The 13,054-nt window shown below is 34.7% G+C and overlaps 3 protein-coding genes across 3 annotated transcripts; 2 read left to right on the forward strand and 1 right to left on the reverse strand.

Annotated features, from left to right (window-relative positions):
- Positions 1–21: 21 nt before the first annotated feature.
- On the forward strand, positions 22–1,272 carry LOC111489257 (probable signal peptidase complex subunit 2). The gene is made up of 5 exons (XM_023137393.1): positions 22–222; positions 315–466; positions 622–703; positions 803–945; positions 1,016–1,272. The coding sequence occupies exons 1-5, from the start codon at positions 142–144 to the stop codon at positions 1,110–1,112; spliced, it is 555 nt and encodes a 184-aa protein (XP_022993161.1). The 5' UTR covers positions 22–141; the 3' UTR covers positions 1,113–1,272.
- Positions 1,273–5,784: 4,512 nt separating this feature from the next.
- Positions 5,785–9,045, forward strand: LOC111477426 (coronatine-insensitive protein 1). The gene is made up of 3 exons (XM_023121419.1): positions 5,785–6,459; positions 7,149–7,620; positions 7,785–9,045. Exons 1-3 carry the CDS (start codon positions 5,978–5,980, stop codon positions 8,604–8,606), a joined length of 1,776 nt encoding a protein of 591 aa, XP_022977187.1. The 5' UTR covers positions 5,785–5,977; the 3' UTR covers positions 8,607–9,045.
- Positions 9,046–11,209: 2,164 nt separating this feature from the next.
- LOC111488120 (transcription factor DIVARICATA-like) lies at positions 11,210–12,728 on the reverse strand. The gene is made up of 2 exons (XM_023135771.1): positions 12,051–12,728; positions 11,210–11,851 (listed from the first exon to the last, which is right to left on the reverse strand). Exons 1-2 carry the CDS (start codon positions 12,425–12,427, stop codon positions 11,356–11,358), a joined length of 873 nt encoding a protein of 290 aa, XP_022991539.1. The 5' UTR covers positions 12,428–12,728; the 3' UTR covers positions 11,210–11,355.
- Positions 12,729–13,054: the final 326 nt, after the last annotated feature.

Here is a 13,054-nt window from a genome sequence, read left to right on the forward strand (position 1 = left end):
AAAAAAAAAAAAAAAAAAAAAAAAAAAAACTTCAAAAGAAGAAGAAAGATCGAAGAGTCGGTGTCCTCTCTCTTTCAGACGAACCCAATTTCCAGTTCAGGGACGGCGGAGGGAAGTGAAACCAAAAGATATAAAAAAAAAATGGCGACAGAAAATGGCAAAAAGGCGAATCTGTTGAATCATCTCTCCGTCGGACGCCTTACCGATGAATCTGTTTTTGAGGTTATTGAATCTATGTTTCTTTCTTCAATTTATGAGTCTAGGTTTGTTTGGTTCTCTCTAAAATCTTTCGCTGTTTGTGCGTTTGGTTGCAGGTTGTGATGAGTCGTGGGTATGTCCCAGACGTGAGTTTGAATACTTTTAAATTGGTTATGGGCTATATCATCATATTCATAGCTTTGGTGGCTCAGTTTTACAAAAATAAGTTCCCTGAGAATCGCGATTTCTTGGCCGCCTGCGTTATATTATATCCTTTTTCTTTCATTCGCGTTCTTTCTTTTAGTTCTTTAGTCGAGAGATTGGATACTCCGAATGTTACGCCATTTTCTTCGTTCACCAGGCCCCCTGGTTTCTTTAATGAAATTAATGCAAATCATTTGCTGTTTTCTTTGACTCTGGCAAGTATATAGTCTTTATTGGGATCTTGCTGTTTATTGTTTACATGAAGGAGAAGAACACAATTTTTTGCACCCATCCTCCTGCAGTAAGATTGTTACAGTCATATATGTTGGTTATGATGATTAAAGAAAGCATTATCATCATGATTATATATATGATTGTAATTTAATTGTTGTATGTACAGGGATCCTTGAGCAGCACTGGATTGGTAGTGTGTTCAAAATTTCCCAGATTCTCTCATCTCTATACTCTAACCATATCTAGTTCAGAACCCAAATCAATCTGCGCTAATGAATCAGTTCAACTTACCAAGAGTGTCACTCGCTGGTCTCTTTCCTTGTCTCCACTGCATTCTGGAATCCAATTACTTTTTTCTGAAAATTATACTCTCTTCCAGGTTTACCAAGGATGGAGTTTTAGTTGAGGGGTTCTTCTGGAAAGATGTCGAAGCACTGATCGATGATTATTCACGAGGACCGAAGAAGAGCAGCTGATTTCTTCTGGGGGTCGAACTTTCAATTTTCATTTCTAGCACACTCAATTATATTTTCCTTCATTAGTAGTATAGCCTTTACAAAGTTTGAATACTGTCTCTCAACATCTCTTTCTGTGTAGTTTTAGAACAGAATCAATTGACACATGCTGTTTTGTTTTTCTTTGGTATCGCAGAGTTTGATATTGATGAACCTTTTAGAACATTGTTGTATTCCAACCACCAGAGGCATGTGAAGGTGTGTTCTGTTCATCCACAGAATCACTTCACATGAACACTATTCTATCGTCACTTGCTCATAAATGATGCAAATGATGCTGATAGCGATGCGTCGTCTCTTTCTTCCAAAGTTTCAATTATTTTTCTTGACTTGAGAGAAGCTTCTTTTTCCATTTTTAGCATTAAAATTTGTTTTAATTTTTTTTCCATAGAACTAAGATAACACTGGTTGCAGTGATTTCTCAAATACCGTGGGCGTTGCAACACGAGTGTCTGTTAACTTTTTAGTACAGAAGAAAAGAAAAGAACCCACCAATACCAAACAAACTTATATTTTGGATACAAAAGTATTACCATCTGAAGACTTTGGCGAAACAAACAAGAAGTTTCAGACAAAATGGTTCAAATCATATGAACAATTAATTTGTATTTATAGAAACTAATAATTAGCACAACTATTAGATGAAAACGAAAGTTGGCATTTACCCACACAGATTTCCAATAATTTTTGGAGTAATCATAAATATGGTTTTCCACACAAAAGAGCGAGGAACCGTACAATTTCAAAACACAGTACTTTAAATAATTAATCTTTCTTAAATATTAATTAATTAATATTTCTGGTGTGCTAAAAAATAAAATTAAATAGTTAATTTATATTCGGTGCCTTTTATTAAATTATACTTTACTGGATCCCAAGAGACACGATTAAAGGTGAGAAAGAATTGATTCTTTGAGGATCTCAATTTCATTTTTTAAAACATATTTAACTAAAACTATTTAATTTTGTGTTTATTTCATCTTTTATCATTTTTAAATTTACAATTTTAGGTGGAATAGAATATTAACCCGTCACCATTCGACTTTGAAAAAAATTGAGTTTGAGATATAATTGCAAAATGAAATGCAAAAGACTCAAATACAATGACTTAAAGTTCCGATCTTTTCTATGACCACACAACTGTTCAACTCTCTTCCATCTCGACCAATAGTCTATGAACACCCGATAAAAAAAGTGAAAAGTTCTATAACTTTTAATAAGCTTGTGACGTATATATTTATTTTATTACAACCTACATAGCAATTTCAATTAAGGGTATGCGGTTTATATATTTTTTCTCTAAGGAATTCTCATATCAAAATTGTACCATCTATCAAAGCCACATCAACTTTTCTTTATATTTAGAAAAACTAAAAACTTTAAATAAAGTATGTAAAAGTAGATAGATAAAATAATAACTTTCTAAGGAAAAAAAAAAAAGAAAAAAATCTATTATAATTTTCTTACCGGGAATAAAACTTTATGCATGTAAATGCCATTTCGATTAAGGTTTTTGATAAAAAAAAAAAAAAAAAAAATGTCTGAAAATATAATCTTTTTAATTTCGAAGTATGGAACCAAATATTTTATAAAACTTATTATGTTATTTAATTCTAGATAATTAACGGTTAGTTAACTAACTCTTTTATGTTTATTAAGTCAAATTATTAAAATAATGTTAATTAATTACATTTTAAGCTTTTTAATTTATTTAATGATAAATCTAATATATATATTAAAAAATGGAAGACAACCTTGCGGTGATAATTGCTTTGGTATGTTAGGGTTATTGGTTTATTTTGTTGTCATATGCTACACTCCAAATTATAATGACAAAAATTTATAAGGATTTGCCACATTCCTAAGTGGTACAATTTGTAATTGCTTTGGGGGCCCCTTTGCAAGCTAATATAAGGTACACTTTGTAATTGCTCTGGGGACCATTTTGCAAACTTTGCAAATTTATTTGGGGACCATTTTGCAAACTAGCTCAATACTTATCTATGAGCGTTAAATTTTTTATATTTTCTTTTTAAAAATGGTATTTATTTTTTTAATAAATTCTTTACCATAATTTTTCTCTTTTATTAAAACTTTTCATTACTCAAAATTTTAAATTTTTATCTACGTCTCAATATTTTGATGTTGACATTCATATTTTCATTCACGTAAGAACTAACTCCAAAATACTCGAACGAAAAAAATATATTAAAGGAAAATCGTGTGGTACCATGCGTTTCGTTGGTTTGTACATATATTTAAGATATATATACATTACGTGGCTTAACTACAATCGCAGATCTCTAATCCATGTGGATCAATTTTCAAAATTCATATGTTGTCACCATCCTAATCAAATATGTATCCAAATAACATATACTATCTATCTCTATAAGTTTGATAAATCTCCATTTTTTATAACTTTTCTCCAATTTTTAAGATTTTTTTAATTATTTAAATATTAACTTTAAAATTACATATTATGTCTATCGAAAATTAACTTTAATTTTATATTTAAAATATTTATAAATTTTAAAAGTCATGACCTATTAAATATATTAAAAATTAAATAATAGGGGATAGATTTTAAAACTTATGCAATAAATAAATAGAAACTCGAGACTTTATCAACTAAACTTATTCTATTAATTTTTTTTTCTGTCAAACATATTCACGTGCATATAAGTTCTACCTTGACATAAGAAATGAATTACAGTTTAAGTATATCGAGATATTTTCATCCCTAACAAATTTGCATATTTTTTATGGTTTAGTTATATTTAAATTCATTTAACTTAGAGAAACAAACAAAATATTTAAATTAGAGACGTCGGGAAAAATATTTCAATTCTTATTCCGCAAAATTTCTCATTTGATTTTGCTAGGATTATATATATATATATATATATATATATATATTTGGACCAAAAGAAATTAATGGATATAATTTAAATTAAAAGGAATATAAAATATTATAATAAATCTAATATCATCTCATAAATAAAAATATAATAAATGTTATACATAAATTTAAAAAACTCAACTTGTAAAGTTAAAATGTGTGGTTCACACTTGAAACATATATTATATTATATTATATTATATTATATATTTTATTGGAGTTATTAGAGCTTGACCAAATTTCTCTTGGTTTTTCCTTCGGATTGATTGAGTTGTTTTGTAATTGGAAAACACATACAAGTATTAGCTTTCAATGAAAGAATGAAGTAAAAACAAAGATTAAAAATCTCATATGGTTATTTATTTTGAAAGATTAAAATATTAATTTAATACGATCCACTAATCCTTAATAGTTAAGGGATTCTTCGAAATTATTAATATTTCAATAAAAAAAATCTTAAAAGGATTTGCTCCTTTTCTTTTGAAGATTCGAGAAAAAATATAAATTATTTGGATTTGTATCAAGAATAAGTTTGAAATTGAAAAAATTATAAAAAATTGAAATGGTATCAATACTGGAATTTTTTCTAATGGCAAGTAAATCTTCCATTTTTTAAAATTTTAAATAAATTATATATTTCAATATTTTCAATTATATGTATATTTTTTTAAAATTGAAATTGTATCTCATGCTTAGCTAAAAAAAATAGATGAAAAATACATGCCTGACGTTTGGTAAAGTGCTAAAAATTAAAAGAGGGCAATAATAGAAATATTGTATTTTCTTAAATTCTCAAATTTCACCCAACATGTGTAATAAATTTATCGTCAACTCACTAACATATATTTTAAGCGGGATTTAAAAAGTAGAAAAATAAATTAAAATTTTACTAACACAATAAATTATATTATATAAATAAATAAATGAAGCATGATATCATAATTAAAAAAAAAAAAAAAAAAGAGGAGAGAGAGAGAGAAAGAATAATAAATTCTTGTTTTTAACAAAACAGGCAGAAGAAGAAGTAGTAGTAAGGGCAATAATTAGGTACAGAGAGGGGTACAGTAAACCAACAATGGGAATCAGCCACGTCATAAGGAAAGAGCCAGTGATCGGCATCTAACCCATCCTCAGCTTTTCCAACGCTGAAATCTTATTGGTCTGTATTATCTTGTCGTGACCATTCTCCTCCTCCTTTTTTTCTTTCTTCTTCTTCTTTCCTACATTTTTTTTTTCTTTTTAATTTCTGAGGCGCATATTAGTTAAGTCTACGAGTTTTAGCTTTCTAGGTTTGATCCAATCCCCCACTCCACAAAATTCTCCATTTCTCTCCGTACTCAATGCTCCCCACTGTCCTTAGCCGCCGTCCCTTTCACCTTCCGCAACTCTTTCCATCTTCTTCGCCGCCCTCTCTCTCTGTTTAGACCCTTCGCCGCCCCCCGCCGCCTCCATGTTCCGTCGCTTCCCGATTCCTTGGTTCGCTGATTCTTCCTCGATCCGGTGACCCCCTCCTTCCTCCTGGACTTCTCTGATTCCTTGAATTATCGGTCGCGGATCGTGTTCGTTGCACTTCTTTGCATCTCGGGCTTGATTGTCCCGGGAGTTTTCTAGATTGATTCAGTTCCTAACGAACTTCAACTGTCTTGTGTTCGTAACTGTCGATTTGGGGAGTTCTGTTTTACACGTAGCTTGGTCTCTCTCTCTCTTTTTTTTTTTTTTTTTTTTTTTTTTTTTTTGTTGGGAGGGGCATTTTATTGTGTGTNGAGCTATTCATCCGACCGACTTTGTGAGAATTTAAGTTTGAGATGGATGTTTAATTGAGTAAGAGCTTGGCGGTTTTGGATTTGTGATTCGACTTGGAGTTGGAGTTCGGAAAGTGAAGACTGGGGCTGGAAGATTGCGTTGTTCGAGCTTAATCCGAGTTATGGAAGAAAGGGACGCTAGTAGAATTAATATGGGGATGTCAGATGTGGTTCTTGGCTGTGTAATGCCCTATATTCATGACCCGAAAGATCGCGACGCTGTGTCTCAGGTTTGCAGGAGATGGTACGAGCTCGATGCGCTCACTCGCAAGCACATTACCATCGCTCTTTGCTACACCACCACGCCGGAACGGCTACGGCGGCGGTTTATTCATCTCGAATCCCTGAAATTGAAGGGCAAACCCAGAGCCGCGATGTTTAATTTGATACCCGAGGATTGGGGAGGGTACGTAACCCCCTGGGTAAGGGAGATTGCTGATTCTTTCAATTGCTTGAAGTCTCTCCACTTCCGGCGTATGATTGTCGTGGATTCGGATCTGGAGCTTCTCGCGCGTGCACGGGGCCGTGTTCTTCAGTCGCTCAAACTCGATAAATGTTCTGGATTCTCCACCGATGGGCTATTCCATATCGGACGCTCTTGCCGGTATCTGATTTCAAAACTATATTGAAGGTTTTTTTTTTTTTTTTTTTTTTTAATCGAGATTTCACTGTGCTAAGGAGATTTTCTTTGATATTTTTCTACCTACTGGGATTGGTCTTTTGAGGTTTTGTCGTTGTTTTGCTTAAAAAGCTGAAATTTCTGGCCATCCGAAACTTGTGAGATTCAGAGGAGGATCCTTTCTATTAATTGTCTGTTCCCGATGAGCGATGACGAATGAAAGCTGAAACCCCCCGATCCTTTCTATTAATGTTTTGGTTTTCCATTTTCTGGGTTACTTACTATTGTTATTCCTTTTATCATTATTGTCATTTTTGGAGCTTTATTAGGTTTCTAGTTTTTACTTTTTCTGGGTCGTTCGTATGATATTTTGATGCCTTACAAGCTTGTTGAAGAAAGACATTTTGGGGAACTGGTGGGAAAAGAAGGCAACTGTTCTAACTCATCTTAAATGAACCTTAATTTGGATTGATAGTGCAAATTCAGCAATTATGTCAGATTGCATTTGAGTACATCTTTGGACTAATAATAGCATGTTTCCCGTGTAGAAATTAAGTTGAATTAATGAAAAGTGAGTTCTGAATATGTTGGTTGGTTCATTTTTTTATTAAAATTCTGATTTCCTCCGAGATACTCTCATCACTCTCGTTGTTGTTTTTATTGTGGTGTTTCAGGAATTTAAGAACGTTGTTTTTGGAGGAGAGCTCAATTAATGAGAACGATGGGGAATGGCTACATGAACTTGCTACGAACAACACCGTCCTTGAGACGTTAAATTTTTACATGACAGATCTTGCCCAAGTCAGATTTCAAGATCTCGAGCTCATAGCCAAAAACTGCCGTTCCTTAATTTCTGTTAAAATTAGTGATTGTGAAATCCTGGATCTGGTGGGCTTCTTTCGAGCTGCTGGTGTTTTGGAGGAATTTTGCGGAGGTTCCTTCAATGATCAACCAGAGAGATATGCCGCTGTAGCCTTGCCCCAGAATCTCCGCAGTTTGGGTCTTACATACATGGGAAAGAATGAAATGCCAATAGTTTTCCCTTTTGCAAACATGCTCAAGAAGTTGGACCTCTTGTATGCCCTGCTTCGTACGGAAGACCATTGTACTTTGATTCAGAGATGCCCCAACTTAGAAGTGCTTGAGGTTTGCTTATCAAATTCATTCATTTTCCATATTTTTAAAGGATTGCTTTCAAAATTCATTTGAAAACTATTCAAACTAATTGTAAAATTCATCTTTCAAACCCAAGTTTTGGTTGCTTAGGAAAGATGTTCATGGTTAATATTGTATTGTGTTTGGCTGAGCAGACTAGAAACGTGATTGGAGATAGAGGATTAGAAGTACTTGCTGGTCATTGCAAGAAGCTGAAACGGCTTAGAATTGAGCGAGGTGCGGATGAGCAGGGATTGGAGGACGAGGAAGGTCTTGTTTCACAAAGAGGATTGATTGCTTTGGCTCAGGGCTGTCTGGAACTGGAATACTTAGCTGTGTATGTTTCCGATATCACGAATTCCTCTCTCGAGTGCATTGGCACTTACTCGAAAAATCTCTGCGATTTTCGCCTGGTCCTGCTGGATCGAGAAGTGAGCATAACGGATCTGCCACTTGACAATGGAGTTCAAGCTCTGTTGAGAGGGTGTTCTGAGAAGCTGAAAAGATTTGCTTTGTATCTTCGGCCTGGTGGATTGACGGACGTTGGTCTTGGTTACATAGGGAGGTACAGCCCAAATGTGAGATGGATGCTTCTCGGTTATGTGGGGGAGTCTGATGCTGGACTGTTGGAATTCTCTCGCGGCTGCCCCAGCCTGCAGAAGCTTGAGATGAGAGGGTGTTGCTTTAGCGAGCATGCATTGGCAGCCTCCGTCATGCAACTCACTTCCCTCAGGTATCTGTGGGTTCAAGGCTACAGAGAGTCCTCCTCAGGCCGCGATCTTCTGGCAATGGCACGCCCGTTCTGGAACATCGAATTGATTCCGTCGAGACGAGTTGTGGTGTCGGATGAAGTTGGGGATATGGTGGTCGCTGATCACCCTGCACATATACTTGCATACTATTCCCTAGCAGGACCAAGAACTGATTTTCCAGACAGCGTTGTGCCATTGGATTCGTCGTCCTTGATCGCGGCGTAGAGCATATGGGCTGTTGTACATACAACAACATCAACGTCAACGTCAACATCAACATCAACATCAACATCGACAACGACAATCTCTCCTTTCTTCATTTTTCCACGTCCTGTTAATAGAATTCAACGTTACAAATTGCGGTTAGGAATGTGTTTGCAATGTCATTTTGTTGTGGTTGTATTATATAGGCAAGAAAGAAAGACAGACAGACAGACAGACAGAGAAGACAGAGAAGACGGTTTTAGTGTTGTAATAATAAGGCTGTGTTTTTTGTTCTTAAAACAGTTTATGCAAAGACTCTTCCCTTTTCCTTTCGCCCATTTGGAAGAAGAAGGCTGTGTTTTTTTTTTTTTGTTTCTGAGTCGAATCCTTCCTAAAAAAGTTAGTTGGAGAATGGTTTGTTGTATCAGTTGTGGATAAATGAAAGAGCCCTTTACCTTCACAATCTTCAAACACTTTCCATATCATGTGGGAGTTACAAATTGAAAGTGTTTCACTGAAGTTTATGCCATTAGCAGCACAGGCAGCTTCGCTCATACAAATTTCATGTTCTTTAATGGAAGGCTACTAAGTGCTTCTCATTGAGCCAAGGGGTCTCTCTCTTTTTTTTTTTTTTTTTTTTTTTTTTTTTTTTTTTTTTTTTTTTTTTTTTTTTTTTTTTTTTTTNAATATATATATATATATATATATAACTCAACAAGTTTTAATTTTTTTTCCTAAATTATTCACAAAAATAGTTAAGTTCCACTTTTACTATTTCTCTAAACTTTATCAGATATACCTATTCTAGCCTTTGCTTTTTCTACACTGATCTATATTCTCTTAATTATTATTTAAAATTGAACAATATTGAAGAGTCTAGAAAGTGGATGATAAATCATATTAAAGTGGAATTAATTTTTTATTTATAATTATTTTGGTACATTATAAACCTTTTTGATGCAAAATTGTCCTATCTTCTAATATTTTTGCCACAATCCCATGGTTTCATAATAATTTTTTTGGTGAATGCAATATAATTAATTACTAATTGTTGTATTACGCTACTTAAATGATTAATTTGGTTGGACTTAATTTCAACCTCTGAAGATGAATATTTATCTTCAAAATTCACCTTATCTTATAAGAATCAAGATCATTTGGTATCTAATCACCGAGAAATCAAACAAAAATAATAATACAACAAGAAAAAGGCGAAGGAATTTAAAAGTTGATAATTATTTCATTTACCACCCAAAAAGTAAAAAAGAATATTCATGCTGCTCATTCAACTTTGGAGGAACGAAAAGAAGGAAAAAAAAATGCTTTGTATGTGGTTGAAAAATAAAACAAAATGTTCAATGGTGTGACATATGGGTCCAAAAGCTTTTGTAAGCATCAAATTAAACACCATATATTATAATTAATATTGTATGATTACTTTATTTCATTTGACATTTTGTGGATTTGCTCTAATCTTTATCCCCCCTCTTGCCTTTCATAATTAATATTGTATGGTTTCTTTTGCATTTAATATTTTTTTACAGACATTAGATTTAAATCATGTTTAGGGTGTTATTGACATAGTAAAAAAAAAAAAAAAAAACATGTCCAATTAAAAATCATCCTAACTGGAGTCAAGCTTTCGCTAATTAAGAGGTCTCGAGATATAAGTGGAGACACTATCTTCACTAAACCATGAGAGTTATTTTCAAAGTAGACAATATAATATCATTATGGAGGTTCATTGTTGTTATATAAGTGATATCAAAGTCATACCCTTATCTTAACTTAGTCATGTTAATAAAATTCTCATGTGTCACAGAACAAAGAAGTTGTTAGTCTCAAATGTGTCTTTGTGAGTCTCGAAGTTGTGAGTCTCGAAGGTGTAGTTGGTATGATCAAAATTCGTGGTAGAGTGCTATTAGGCTATCAATAATATCTCTTGTCCGAGGGTAGCTTGGCAAGTTCAACCATAAGTTGGAACAAAATTATAAATTGGAAGACGTATGAGATATTTTATGAACTAACTTGGAAGGCTTATTCATAATGGAATAAACTTATAATATGATTGGTGGCCACGAGGCAGCCTATTATGCCCTAAAATCAAGTGGGTTCAAACTCAGCTCCAACTAAGTGATTTGATCAGCCTCAGTCAACTTGCCCATACATACATATATATAAAGATTTTAAGAAGCAAACAAAAATGGCTGCTCCTCTGTGGGATGTCAAAAGTGCTTCATGAGTCAGCAAGTTTAGCCACATCACTTCCTGACATGGCCTCTGGTATGCACCTAAAGTAAAAACTGCAATTAAATCAAATATCTACTCAACATTCTTCAAATCACTCTCTTTCTGCAGGTCTCAAACCAGCAGTTTATGTTGCAGTCTGCATCATCAAGTGAGCATCAACCAAGAGTAATGCATATAACCCAAATCGTCAACAAACAATGTCGTGTTCGGGAGGGATTTTACGATCGTTGTATAGTTGATGTAATCTATGGTTGTAAAAGTGTTTTGAGTTTTAATCAGGAAGAGTTTTCCAGCAAATCCAAGGACAAATGCAAGTTTTTTTTTTTTTTTTTTTTTTCTTTTCTTTTCATTTCATATGGCACACATGCCTTTGATGATAAGGAACAGGTATATGAACCTTTAGATCTTCATAAACACAACATCACCAAGTAAAAAGTATTGACATTCAAGAGTGTCTATTGAACCTTATTCGCCTTGGCGTTTTAAACAACCCAGCAATGTACACCAACATCCATCCTCCTCATCCATAAACTTGACGTCTTGAGGATTCAAATTGAAATATGGATTTGTGAGGGTTGGAGTAAGTTCCATAATATGCACTGCTCAGTTCTCGATCTTGCTCATTCTTTATTCCATTTGCAGCAATCCCAGATGAGAACGACATGAGAGGATCGCCATAGTTAGGTCCTAAACCGAGCAGCTCCGTGTCCGTCGATTGGTTCCAATCAAACAGAAGGTTTTGATAGCAGGGTGACCTCTGCAGTGAAGGAAGGCTGGAAAGCTGATCCATTGAAGAAGACAAGTTCTGATTCTCTGATGCTGTGGTGTCTGTGAGGTTGAGAGTAGTGATGTCATGGATGCTTGGCCTTCTTTTGTCTTTCCCCCCTGAAAGCTGCCTCATGAAGTACTTTTGGGCATGGCTTGCCACTTGAGTAGGAGTCTTGGAGTTCACAAAGTTTCTTGAGATGTTTCTCCAATCCCCTTTTCCATACTTCAATAGTCCCCTCAGAAATTTCCTATACATAAATTTCATTTCAATTCAATTCAATTCAATACCACCCTAGACATCAACCAACACGACAATAAAACAACAAAACAGGTAGAAATGTTTTAGCTTAAAAGCTTCACTATACAAAACCAAACATACCCATCAACCAAAACTTAATCCAAACAGTAAAGTATGGTATCAGAAAAAGTCCCCAAATGAAAACTCACATGTGTTCTTCCTCTGTCCAAGGAACCCCCTTCTTCCTCTCATGATCGGAGCCCCTACCAACGGAAGATTTCCTTCGACCATCAACGAACTGAAACGAAAAAGAAGAGGCGAGATCATAACCTGGGATTGGGAATCTCCCAGCTTCTATTTCATAAACATCTTCTTCAAGCTCCCTATATTGCTTAATCACATCATCCACGGTCTTTCCAGGAATCATAGCGGCCACCTTGAACCATCGGTCAGGCGTTTCCTTATCAAATATAGCGAGGGCACTCTCAAACCTCTTGTTCTCTTCCTTAGTCCACTTTGTGGTTGGATTATGAAGCAGGAACCAGGCAGAGCTGGAAAGGTGTGAAGATGGATACAGAGTTTTCATTGCTGTGGCAGTGAGGAGCTAATTTTGGTGAGGCGTGCAGCTCAGAAGCTGATTTATAAGTAGTCCATTTCGAAAAAGGGTTTTGATGAAAGTTGAAATAAAGGGGAAGGGGGAGAATAGGAGGGATACAGAGGCTAGAGTCCAAGAGACATTGAAGCTTTTTGGATGATTTTCTAAAGGGTGCGTTTAAATCGGAATCATTACGAGGGAATCAAGAATTTGCTTTCACAAATGGGTAAAGAATCTTAAGAAAGGAGAGCAACCGACTTTTCGGAATCCCAAAGAATTATGGAGAAAAAACTAATCCATCCCCGTCAGCTCACTGATTGTTAGGTTTTTCCTTTTGTTTTCCCATGGTTTGTTCAGTGGAAATCAAGAGTTGATTGGGGGCGATTTCAACTCAGAGATTGAAACCCACCAACCAAATTGAAAGCAAGAAAGTGAATACAAAAATGCAGTGGCCGAAAGAGTGGAAGAAGATGACGAAGGGATTCGAAAATATAGAAAGGGGGTGATGAAAAGGCGGGAAATAATTCGGTTACCGTTGATTTGCTTCTGCTTTTTTGTAGGGGAGAAAGCAAGTTGGGAGCCGAAAGGTGAGCTAAAAGAACTTCTGTTTTGCCCTCA

Source organism: Cucurbita maxima, unplaced genomic scaffold, assembly GCF_002738345.1.
Source record: "Cucurbita maxima cultivar Rimu unplaced genomic scaffold, Cmax_1.0 Cma_Scf00001, whole genome shotgun sequence".
In the NCBI taxonomy this organism is placed as follows: Eukaryota; Viridiplantae; Streptophyta; class Magnoliopsida; order Cucurbitales; family Cucurbitaceae; genus Cucurbita; species Cucurbita maxima.